We start from the raw sequence: 12,790 nt of genomic DNA, 5'->3' as shown, positions 1-12,790 counted from the left end.
ATGCTAACAAAGCAAATCCACAGTAAAGTAAAAGAATGATATACTATGAAATAATCAGGGTTCAGAACGCTTCAGTAATTGAAAACCTAACAATATAATTCATTACTACAATAATTCAAAGGAGATCATTTCAAAAATGCTATAGAGACAGGACACATCATTAACATAGTAGAGGCTATTATCTCAAGCTGAATACCAATTTATACTTAAGAGGCTAAAAACCAGAGGCACACCCACTGAAGTATAGAACAGCATAAGGGACTACATAAACATTATTTTAGAAATCTCATCTAATGAAAAAGACAAAAAGAAAAGAAAAAACAAACTACAGATATTTAGAAAGGGGAATTAAAACCACTATTATTTATCATTTATTTCCTAAGAAATCTCTGAAAAGAGTGAAAAGTCCGAACTTTCAGATTTCAGTCTTACTATATATCAATGTTCACCCCCAACCTCAAACACTCTCTTAGCACAGAAGAGATCCTGATTTACATGTTATTCTATGTAGCCATTAAAAATAATATTAAAGAGGGACACCTGGCTGGCTCAGTCAGGAGAGCATGTGACTCTTGATCTCGGGGTTTTGAGTTCAAGCCTCACACTGGGTATGGAGATTACTTAAAAATAATTTTAAAAAATTAAAAGAATATTAAAGAGTGATAACTTTGTATGATGATAGATGGTAACTAAACTTATCATAGTGAGTATTTTGTAACGTAATTAATTGTCACTAGGTTGTACACCTGGAATTAATAATGTATGTCAACTAAACTTCAATAAAAAAATTAAAGAATGTTTAATAACCTTGGAAAATTTTTAATTCATATTGTTAAATAAAAAAGAGCAGATAACTAATCAAATATAGTTATCATCCTATATTAATAGGATGATAATAATACACAAAGGTAGACTATATATACTAAAATGAACTCCAGTCATCAAAGTTATTTATAAGTGGTAGAATTATAGGCAATTTTATTTAATATTTTAAAACTTTCATATTTCACAAATTTTCTATGATAATATCAGTTTTATAATCATACATACAAAATGCTATTTTGAAATAATGTATTATAATAATTCTTACTTTTTAAAAAATATTTCTTACCCTTAAGGTTACTACTCGTGCTTTGGGGTTTCGAATAGATGGTCCAGCTGAAACATAATCGGTTGTGTCAATTTCAATGGGAAAATGCCTCTCGCATTTCTCATCACTGTCCAGTGCAGCTGGCCACTCAGTGCAGAAATCTGAGAATTAAGAAAAATTATCTCAAGTATAGTTTTGCCCAGTAAATTCTCATTGCAATGTGTGCTACCAGACAAAATCAAATTATTGAGGGAGATGACTCTAGAGTTACATGAAATGAAAGAACAGACTCCCTTCTGCACTTCACAAACACATCATCATCCTTTATCCCTTTTCTTCTTAGACGAATCCTAATTAGGGAATGTAATTAAATGAATGATTTAGATAGCTTGAGTTTGGTGGGGAGCAGTAAGTTAGGTTAAAAAGGAACTATGACTTAATGGAAGCTTATTATAGCTTTGCACATACCCCATTATGGGACAGTTTAAGTCCCCCTCACCAACTGTAAGCAAACAGTTCATAGTGCTCAGAGCATTACTGTTTTTGAAAAAAGCATCAGTTAATAGTAATTAATTCCCAAATGAAAGTTACCAAAGGTCTACTGAGGGGAACTGAAAGAAGCTCTGAAAAAGCTCTCAGAACAAAGTGACATATGGTCTACATTCTCTCAGAAATTGAGTTGAATAGGGCCTCAAACTGAACAGGTACAAATGTCTAGGGCATTATTAAATAGATCCTTTCAGTAATTCATGTTTCCTCTATGTGACTTCTGTGCCAATGGGGCTCAATGTAAAGAGGAACAGACTTGTCCTCATATTCAGGCAACATGACTAGCCTAGAGGGGAGGCTGGACTGGCTCTGAGAACTGGGCCACAACAGGAAGTTCCAAGCACTGTGAACAAGAAAGTGGTGCATTATCTACCTCCACAGCACAGAGATATAAACTCAGGCCTCAAGTGGTGGGGAGTAGGGAAGATGGGACTTAAAAGGAAAAGAGCTCCTAGCATGTCCTACAGCTATCTGTATTGAGGGACTGCATAAGGTAGCTGATTTCATTCTGCCCTATTCCTATAACGTTAGTGTGGTAGAGGGCTCTCAGTTTGAGACGAAAATTTCTGGCACTATCGGGTCCCCACCATGGAAATTTCACTCGTTAAAAACCTTATTCTAAGGGGCGCCTGGGTGGCTCAGTTGGTTAAGTGACTGCCTTCGGCTCAGGTCATGATCCTGGAGTCCCGGGATCGAGTCCCGCATCGGGCTCCCTGCTCAGCAGGGAGTCTGCTTCTCCCTCTGACCCTCTTCCCTCTCATGCTCTCTACCATTCTCTCTCTCAAATAAATAAATAAAATCTTTTTTAAAAAAAACCTCATTCTAAGAATACCTAAAAGGAATTGGTTTCTTAGGTCAAACACATTAAACCTCATGGGGTCTGTGCTTTCTCCAAAAAGCACGACTGCAGGAGAGGCTGGTCACAGGCACAGGCACATGCGGGAACTCTTCCACGTGATGATGTAAGGGGCAGTGAAAGGTACTTTGTCAATAACACTTCCTAGAGATAACAATTTTCTTAAGCAGGTACTATATTTAGCTCTCTTTTAGGCTTTAATATCAGTCAGCAAAATGTCATTCTGGGTTACAGAGACTCTCCAAGATCTACAACTAAATATATGTTAGCAAATTAAGTATAGCTCACACCATTCCCTAAACACCTTGCTTAAGAGAGCAATACTCACTTTGAGGGGAAAGAAGTATCTCTGCAATTAAGAACATTCTGACATTTAAATAAAATGAAAAGGGCATGATTACTGAAGTTAAATTTTATTCCCATCATGGAATAATTCCAATATCCTGCACTCTAAGATGCAACACTGCCAAGCACTTTATGAGAGAGACTAGTTTGGAGAATTTTATGAGTTCTTGGGTTTGTACTGGGTCTTTTATTTTTTATAACTTTGAATAAGTCATTTCAATAACCAGATGATAATTACAACTTTTAAATTACCGGATTATATGTCTAAAAAATACAGCCAACTGGAAAGTACATAATAGACCCCTATTCATCCGATAGGTAGAGCAATAGACTAGACTTCGGAAGACCTTGGTTTTTACTTAACTTCTACCACTGATTATTAAAGTTTGGGTAAATTACCTAACTTTCCTGTGCTTCAGATTTTCCACTTGCAAGTTAGATATAAAATCTGAACTGACCTACTTTGAAAGAAAATTGAGAAGAAATAGTTTAAAAGCCTTTGAGTTATTTGGAAGATACAATCTAAATCTAGAGGCTGGCAAAAGTGTAAAGACAAAATTAAAAGAAAGATTAAAGCACTTACTTAAATTATAATGCTACTCTTCTGAATGTGCTATATGAAAGCCTTTAAGAATTATGAAGTATTTTAGAAATACCTCATTAAAAAACCCAGTTTCTAGATTATAAATGCACATTTAAAAATAATGTTTAAAAAGGAGAAAAATGAGATTTATCACAGTGTAATACATTCCTTAACTGGCTTCACAAAGGATCAAAAAGTGACACATGGCTTGTGCCAAACAGGGTACAAATTTGGAATAATGATCAGCGTCAGTCTATCACCAGGCACCAGTGAAAATAGAAACATACAATCTAAAAGGACAGAAATGCACCCTTCTATCCAAAAAGAAGACCACATACATGAAAGGAGATAGGAGAGATTGTTCTTCCCTCATTTGAAGAGTAAGGTCATTCTTCCTACATTTTAGGATTTTTTTATCTCTTCCTTATGTTTTTCAATAAAAGGCCCTTCCAAAAGCTCCAATTTCATCATAATCATGATCACTATACTATCTCTCCTTCTAGCATTATCAGGCTGCCTGTCAAGAGTTTTTAGATTTCATTTTCTTTCCTGAAAAGCCCTAACAAGTGTACTGAGCATTTATACATCTCCTTCTTAATTAGCATGAATTTAAGAATTCATCCAAAGGTACTAACTCTTGAATTAAACTACACAACCAATCACTAACAGCTGTGAACCTAAAACAATTCCAATGTCCTTCTTCTGCATGTAGTCCAATGCAAATTAGATCAGAAATTGAGTCAGAATATGTATACATATGAAAACACTCATAAAACCATGAAAAAAAAAGTTCTTTGCCTTTACCTCTGTGCATGTGGGAAGGAGAAAGAATAAGTGAGTGAGGGGTGTCTGGGTGGCAGTCAGTTAAGCATCCAACTCTTGGGTTTTTGGCTCAGGTCATGATCTCATGGTCATGAGATCCGAGCCCCCTGTGAGGCTTTGCACTCAGCGCAGTCAGCGTGAGTTTCTCTTGACCTCTCCCTCTCTCCCTCCCCTCTGATCTCTCTCTCTCAAATAAATAAATCTAAAAAGAAGGGAATAAGTGAGTGAAATCTGTTTATATCTAGGAATCAATAAATATGGTTCAAACTCAATAAATTTAGACCTGGAGATATAATCGTGGTCTGGTGATTACTTCCATCTTACACATGTATATGAAAAAATATATATACAATAGGTAGGGGGCGGAGCAAGATGGCGGAGGAGTAGGAGACCTGGATTTCATCTGGTCTCAGGAATTCAGCTGAATAGGGATCAAACCATTTCAACACCTATGAACTCAACAGGAGATTGAAGAGGAGAGTAGCAACAACTCTCTGAACAGAGAAGCGACCACTTACTGAAAGTCATCTTCCATCCCTTCATTGTATCAACCCTTATTCTGTACATATATGTCTTTCTTCCTTCAAAATTTTAGAAGGCACTTTTTTCTAACAGACCAAAATACGCCCAAAATCTAGTGTGAGGCATTGATCTATACACTACCCTGATCATATTTGATCATATTATGCTTTTTTGGTATTGTTCTGTTTTTGTTTTTATCTTTTCTTTTTTTTTTAAAGATTTTATTTATTTATTTGAGAGAGAGAATGAGAGAGAGAAAGAGAGCATGAGAGGGGGAAGGGTCAGAGGGAGAAGCAGACTCCCCGCCGAGCAGGGAGCCCGATGCGGGACTCGATCCTGGGACTCCAGGATCATGACATGAGCCGAAGGCAGTCGCTTAACCAACTGAGCCACGCAGGCGCCCCATGTTTTTATCTTTTTTTTTCTTTTTTCTTTTTTCCCTTTCTTTTCCCCTGGTTTCAGGTCTTTTCTGATTTGTATAAAGTATATTTGCTGGGGACGTTGTTACCCTGGTAGCATTTTGTTCTCTCATTCATCTATTCTCCTCTGGACAAAATGACAAGACGAAAAAAATCACCTCAGCAAAAAGAACAAGAGGTAGTACCGTCAGCCAGGGACCTACTCAATACAGACATTAGTACGATGTCGGACCTAGAGTTCAGAATCATGAGTTTAAAGATACTAGCTGGGCTTGAAAAAAGCGTGGAAGTTATTAGAGAAACCCTTTCTATGGAGAAATAAAAGAACTAAAATCTAACCAAGTCGAAATCAAAAAGGCTATTCATGAGGTGCAATCAAAAATGGGGGCACTAACTGCTAGGATAAATGAGGCAGAAGAGAGAATCAGCGATATAGAAGACCAAATGATGGAAAATAAAGAGGCTGAGAAAAAGAGAGAGAAACAACTACAGGATCACGAGGGCAGAATTCGAGAGAGAAGCGATACGATAAGACGAAACAACATTAGAATAATTGGGATCGGAGAAGAAGAAGAAAGAGAGAGAGGGGCAGAAGGTATATTGGAACAAATTATAGCAGAGAACTTCCCTAATGTGGGGAAGGAAACAGGCATCAAAATCCAGGAGGCACAGAGAACCCCTCTCAAAATCAATAGTAAGAGGTCAACACCCCGACATCTAATAGTAATACTTACGAGTCTCAGAGACAAAGAGAAAATCCTGAAAGCAGCTCGGGAGAAGAGATATGTAACCTACAATGGTAGAAATATTAGATTGGCAACAGACCTATCCACAGAGACCTGGCAGGCCAGAAAGGACTGGCAAGATATCTTCAGAGCACTAAACGAGAAATATATGCAGCCAAGAATACTATAATCCAGCTAGGCTGTCATTGAAAATAGAAGGACAGATAAAAATCTTCCAGGACAAACAAAAACTAAAGGAATTTGCAAACACGAAACCAGCCCTACAAGAAATATTGAAAGGGGTCCTCTAAGCAAAGAGAGAGCCTAAAAGCAGCATAGATCAGAAAGGAACACAGACAATATACAGTAACGGTCACCTTACCGGCAATACAATGGCACTAAAATCATATCTTTCAATAGTTACCCTGAAGGTAAATGGGCTCAATGCCCCAATCAAAAGACACAGGCTATCAGATTGGATTAAAAAACAAGACCCATCCATATGCTGTCTGCAAGAGACTCATTTTAGACCCAAAGACACCCCCAGATTGAAAGTGAGGGGGTGGAAAACCATTTACCATGCTAATGGACACCAAAAGAAAGCTGGGGTGGCAATCCTTATATCAGACAAATTAGATTTTAAAACAAAGACTGTAATAAGAGATGAAGAAGGACACTATATCCTACTTAAAGGGTCTATCCAACAAGAAGATCTAACAATTGTAAATATCTATGCCCCTAACATGGGAGCAGCCAATTATATAAAGCAATTAATAACAAAAGCGAAGAAACACATTGACAACAATACAATAATACTGGGGGACTTTAACACCCCCCTGACTGAAATGGACAGATCATCTAAGCAAAAGATTAACAAGGAAATAAAGACCTTAAATGACACACTGGACCAAATGGACTTCACAGACATATTCAGAACATTCCATCCCAAAGCAATGGAATACACATTCTTCTCTAGTGCCCATGGAACTTTCTCCAGAACTGACCACATCCTAGGTCACAAATCAGGTCTCAACCGGTACCAAAAGATTGGGATCATTCCCGGCATATTTTCAGACCACAATGCTTTGAAACTAGAACTCAATCACAAGAGGAAAGTCGGAAAGAACTCATACATGGAGGCTAAAGAGCATCCTCCTAAAGAATGAATGGGTCAACCAGGAAATTAAAGAAGAATTAAAAAAATTCATGGAAACCAATGAAAATGAAAACACAACTGTTCAAAATCTTTGGGATACAGCAAAGACAGTCCTGAGAGGAAAGTATATAGCACTACAAGCGTTTCTCAGGAAACAAGAAAGGTCTCAAATACACAACCTAACCCTACACCTAAAGGAGCTAGAGAAAGAACAGCAAATAAAGCCTAAACCCACCAGGAGAAGAGAAATAATAAAGATGAGAGCAGAAATCAATGAACTAGAAACCAAAAGAACAGTAGAACAGATCCACGAAACTAGGAGCTGGTTCTCTGAAAGAATTAACAAGGACTGATAAACCCCTGGCCAGACTTATCAAAAAGAAAAGAGAAATGACCCAAATCAACAAAATCATGAATGAAAGAGGAGAGATCACAACCAACACCAAAGAAATACAAACAGTTATAAGAACATATTATGAGCAACTCTATGCCAGCAAATTAGATAACCTGGAGGAAATGGGTGCATTCCTAGAGATGTATCAACTACCAAAATTGAACCAGGAAGAAACAGAAAACCTGAACAGACCTATAACCACTAAGGAAATTGAAGCAGTCATCAAAAATGTCCCAACAAACAAAAGCCCAGGGCCAGAGGGCTTCCCAGGGGAATTCTATCAGACATTTAAAGAAGAATTAATACCTATTCTCCTGAAACTGTTCCAAAAAATAGAAATGGAAGGAAAACTTCCAAACTCATTTTATGAGGCCACCATTACCTTGATCCCCAACCCAGACAAAGATCCCATCAAAAAGGAGAATTACAGACCAATATCCTTGATGAACATGGATGCAAAAATTCTCACCAAAATACTACCTAATAGGATCCAACAGTACATTAAAAGGATTATTCACCACGACAAAGTGGGATTTATCCCTGGGCTGCCAGGTTGGTTCAACATCCGCAAATCAATCAACGTGATACAATACATTAACAAAAGAAAGAACAAGAATCATATGATCCTCTCAGTAGATGCAGAGAAAGCATTTGACAAAGTACAGCATCCTTTCTTGATCAAAACTCTTCAGAGTACAGGGATAGAGGGTACATACCTCAATATCATAAAAGCCATCTATGAAAAACCTACAGCAAATATCATTCTCAATGGGGAAAAGCTGAGAGCTTTTCCCCTAAGGTCAGGAACGCGGCAGGGATGTCCACTATCACCACTGCTATTCAGCATAGTATTAGAAGTCCTAGCCATAGCAATCAGACAACAAAAAGAAATCAAAGGCGTCCAAATCCGCAAAGAGGAAGTCAAACTCTCACTCTTTGCAGATGATACGATACTGTATGTGGAAAATCCAAAAGACTCCACCCCAAAACTGCTAGAGCTCATACAGGAATTCAGTAAAGTGGCAGGATATAAAATCAATGCACAGAAATCAGTGGCATTCCTATACCCCAACAACAAGACAGAAGAGAGGGAAATTAGGGAGTCGATCCCATTTACAATTGCACCCAAAACCATAAGATACCTAGGAATAAATCTAACCAAAGAGGCAAAGGATGTGTACTCAGAAAACTATAAAATACTCATGAAAGAAATAGAGGAAGACACAAAGAAATGGAAAAACATTCCATGCTCATGGATTGGAAGAACAAACATTGTGAAGATGTCAATGCTACCTAGAGCAATCTACACATTCAATGCAATCCCCATCAAAATACCATCCACTTTTTTCAAAGAAATGGAACAAATAATCCTAAAATTTGTATGGAACCAGAAAAGACCCCGAATAGCCAGAGGAATGTTGAAAAAGAAAAGCAAAGCTGGTGGCATCACAATTCCGGACTTCCAGCTTTTATTACAAAGCTGTCATCATCAAGACAGCATGGTACTGGCACAAAGACAGACACATAGATCAATGGAACAGAATAGAGAGCCCAGAAATGGACCCTCAACTCTATGGTCAACTTATCTTTGACAAAGCAGGAAAGAATGTCCAATGGCAAAAAGACAGTCTCTTCAACAAATGGTGTTGGGAAAATTGGACAGCCACATGCAGAAGAATGAAACTGGACCATTTCCTTACACCACACACAAAAAGAGACTCCAAATGGTTGAAAGACCTAAACGTGAGACAGGAGTCCATCAAAATCTTAAAGGAGAACACAGGTAGCAACCTCTTCGACCTCAGCCGCAGCAACTTCTTCCTAGAAACATCGCCAAAGGCAAGGGAAGCCAGGGCAAAAATGAACTACTGGGATTTCATCAAGATAAAAAGCTTTTGCACACCAAAAGAAACAGTCCACAAAACCAAAAGACAAGTGACAGAATGGGAGAAAATATTGGCAAATGACATATCAGATAAAGGGCTGGTATCCAAAAATCTATAAAGAACTTATCAAACTCAACACCCAAAGAACAAATAATCCAATCAAGAAAGGGGCAGAAGACATGAGCAGACATTTTTCCAAAGAAGACATCCAAATGGCCAACAGACCCATGAAAAGGTGCTCAACATCACTCGGCATCAGGGAAATCCAAATCAAAACCTCAATGAGATACCACCTCACACCCATCAGAATGGCTAAAATTAACAAGTCAGGAAACGACAGATGTTGGCGGGGATGTGGAGAAAGGGGAAGCCTCCTACACTGTTGGTGGGAATGCAAGCTGCTGCAACCACTCTGGAAAACAGTATGGAGGTTCCTCAAACAGTTGAAAATAGAGCTACCATACGATCCAGCAATTGCACTACTGGGTATTTACCCCAAGGATACAAATGTAGGGATCCAAAGGGGTACGTGCACCCCGATGTTTATAGCAGCAATGTCCACAATAGCCAAACTGTGGAAAGAGCCAAGATGTCCATCAACAGATGAATGGATAAAGAAGATGTGGTATATATACACAATGGAATATTATGCAGCCATCAAAAGGAAGGAGATCTTGCCATCTGCAATGACATGGCTGGAACTGGAGGGTGTTATGTTGAGTGAAATAAGTCAATCAGAGAAAGACATGTATCATATGACCTCACTGATATGAGGAATTCTTAATCTCAGGAAACAAACTGAGGGTTGCTGGAGTGGTGGGGGTGGGAGGGATGGGGTGGATGGGTGACAGACATTGGGGAGGGTATGTACTATGGTGAGCGCTGTGAATTGTGCAAGACTGTTGAATCACAGATCTGTACTTCTGAAACAAATAATGCAACATATGTTAAGAAAAAAGAAGATAGCAGGAGGGGAAGAATGAAGGGGAGTAAGTCGGATGGGGAGACGAACCATGATAGACGATGGACTCTGAAAAACAAATGGAGGGTTCTAGAGGGGAGGGGGGTGGGGGGATGGGTTAGCCTGGTGACGGGTATTAAAGAGGGCACATTCTGCATGGAGCACTGGGTGTTATGCATAAACAATGAATCATGGAACACTACATGAAAAACTAATGATGTAATATATGGTGATTAACATAACAATAAAAAATTAAAAAATATATATATACAATATAACTATACATATATAAAATAGAGAGAAAGAATATAAATATTATATAGAAAGAGACTATATGGAAAAATAAGCAAATACACTCTCAGCAAGTAATTATCAGACCTAAACAATGATTAAAATAAAACACTTCTAAAACGAGGGGCCAGGTGGGAAAGGAGAAATACAAGATTATTGCTTTTCAACATCAGCTTTCTTCTACTTGATGTTACCACATCTATGTATCACTATGAAGTTCTTATTTTCAACAATTTCAAGATAACTCTCTGCAAAGTATCCCATTACTGACTATTCTACTGAGCATCTGTCTACATTATCTCCAGTTTGGATTATATTGATTTCTATCTACTGGCAATACTCTGCAATATTTTCTTCAGTCTTTTTTATGTATGTGCTATCTATAATGTAACAATGAAGTCCCTAACCTACCTGAACAAGGACTATGATTTCTGGTTCTATTTTTATTCATAGCCACTTGTAGAGTAGTCTGCAAAAAAAAAAAAAGAATTTGCAGATTTGACATCTTAACAATTCACTGAAAACTTGAAAATTTTTCTTAAAAAAAGGGGAAACTAGCAATGACTCAGAATATAAGGTGATTTAATATACTAAAAATGAGGTTTTGTTCCTCCATCTTTATTGAGATATACTTGACATAAAACATTGTGTAAGTTTAATATATACAATACGTTGATTAGATGCACTTATGTATATTGCAAAATGATTACAATCATAATACTAGCTAACACCAGTGTCATGTAATTACCCTTTCTTTCTGTGGTAAGAATATTTAAGATATATTCTCTTAGCAACTTTGTTATATAACACAGTATTAATAACTATAATCACTATTCTGTACGCTAGATCCCCAGAACTTATCATAAAACTGGACGTTTGAATTCTTTGACCAACATCTCCCTTCCCCCTCACTTCTCAGTCCCTACTGAGTTCAGCTTTTTTAGATTTCACGTGTAAGTGAAATCATAACCTAATTGTCTTTCTCTTATTTCATTTAGCATAACACCCTCAAGGCCCATCTATGTTGTCACAAATGGCAGGATGTCCTTCCTTCTCATAACTAAGTAATATTAAACACACACACCACTTCTTTATCCAATCACCAACTTAGGTTGTTTCCATTTCTTGGTTGTAGTAAATAATGCTGCAGTGAACACAGGAGTACAGATTATCTCTTCAATACCTTGTTTTCTTTTGTTTCTTTTTCTTAAAGAATTTATTTATTCATTTGAGAGAGCGAGAATGAGAGAGAGAGAGAGAGAGAGAGAGAGAGAGAGAGAGAGAGCACATATGAGAGGGAGGAGGGTCAGAGGGAGAAGCCGACTCCCTGCTTAGCAGGGAGCCCGATGTGGGACTCGATCCCGGGACTTCAGGATCATGACGTGAGCCGGCAGTCGCTTAACCAACTGAGCCACCCAGGCGCCCCTCTTTTGAATATATATATATCCCGTAGCTGCTATACCAATGTACATCTCTAGCGAACAGTACAAAAGGGTTTCCCTTTTCTCCACATCTTCACCAACACTTCGTATCTCTTGCCTTTTTGGTGATAGCCATTTCTAGCAGGTGAGAGGTAATAGCTCCTGTGGTTTTGATTTGCACTAATCTTTCCATGATTAGTGATGTTGATCCATCTTTTCATGTGTCCACTGATGATCTGTATGTCTTCCTTGGAAAGATGTCTATTCAGGTCCTCTGCCCATTTTTTAATCAAATTATTTGGGTTATCTGGTGTTGAGTTGTGTAAGTTCTTTATATATTTTATATACCCCTTATTAGATATATCATTTGCAAATACCTTCTCCCATTCAGTAGTTGCCTTTTAATTTTGTTGATGACTTCCTTCATTGTGCAAAAGATTATTTTGGTGGTCTCAAGTTTATTTTTGCTTTTGTTTCCCTTTCCAAGGAGACATATCAAGAAAAATATTCCTATGACCAATGTCAAAGAAATAACTGCCTGTTTTCTTTAAGCAGTTTTATGATTTCAGGTCCACATTTATGTTTTATGTATACTTTAATGCATTCTGAGTTTATTCTTGTGTGTGGCATAAGAAAGTGGTCCAGTTACATTCTTTTGCATATAGCTGTCCCATTTTCCCAGCATCATTTGTCAACGAAACTGTCTTTTCCTCATTGCATATTCTTGCCTCCTTTGTCATAGATGAATTGACTATTTAAGAGTGGGCTTA

General features: G+C 37.7%; 1 protein-coding gene across 1 annotated transcript in view; it reads right to left on the bottom strand.

The window, feature by feature from the left end:
- MRPS35 (mitochondrial ribosomal protein S35) overlaps nt 1-12,790 on the bottom strand; it is a 56,870-nt gene that overhangs the window by 25,914 nt on the left and 18,166 nt on the right. The window contains exon 5 of the mRNA XM_088025576.1: nt 1,112-1,251. Within this exon, the coding sequence (XP_087881702.1) occupies nt 1,112-1,251 (140 nt within the window). The remainder of the gene's footprint in view (nt 1-1,111; nt 1,252-12,790) is intronic.

The sequence above is a fragment of the Eumetopias jubatus genome, unplaced genomic scaffold (genome assembly GCF_037043125.1).
Source record: "Eumetopias jubatus isolate StellerSeaLion01/CBP00866 unplaced genomic scaffold, mEumJub1_p1.0 scaffold_8, whole genome shotgun sequence".
Classification (NCBI taxonomy): domain Eukaryota; kingdom Metazoa; phylum Chordata; class Mammalia; order Carnivora; family Otariidae; genus Eumetopias; species Eumetopias jubatus.
Note: the sequence above shows the minus strand (reverse complement) of the source record. Positions and strands in the feature narration are given on the sequence as shown.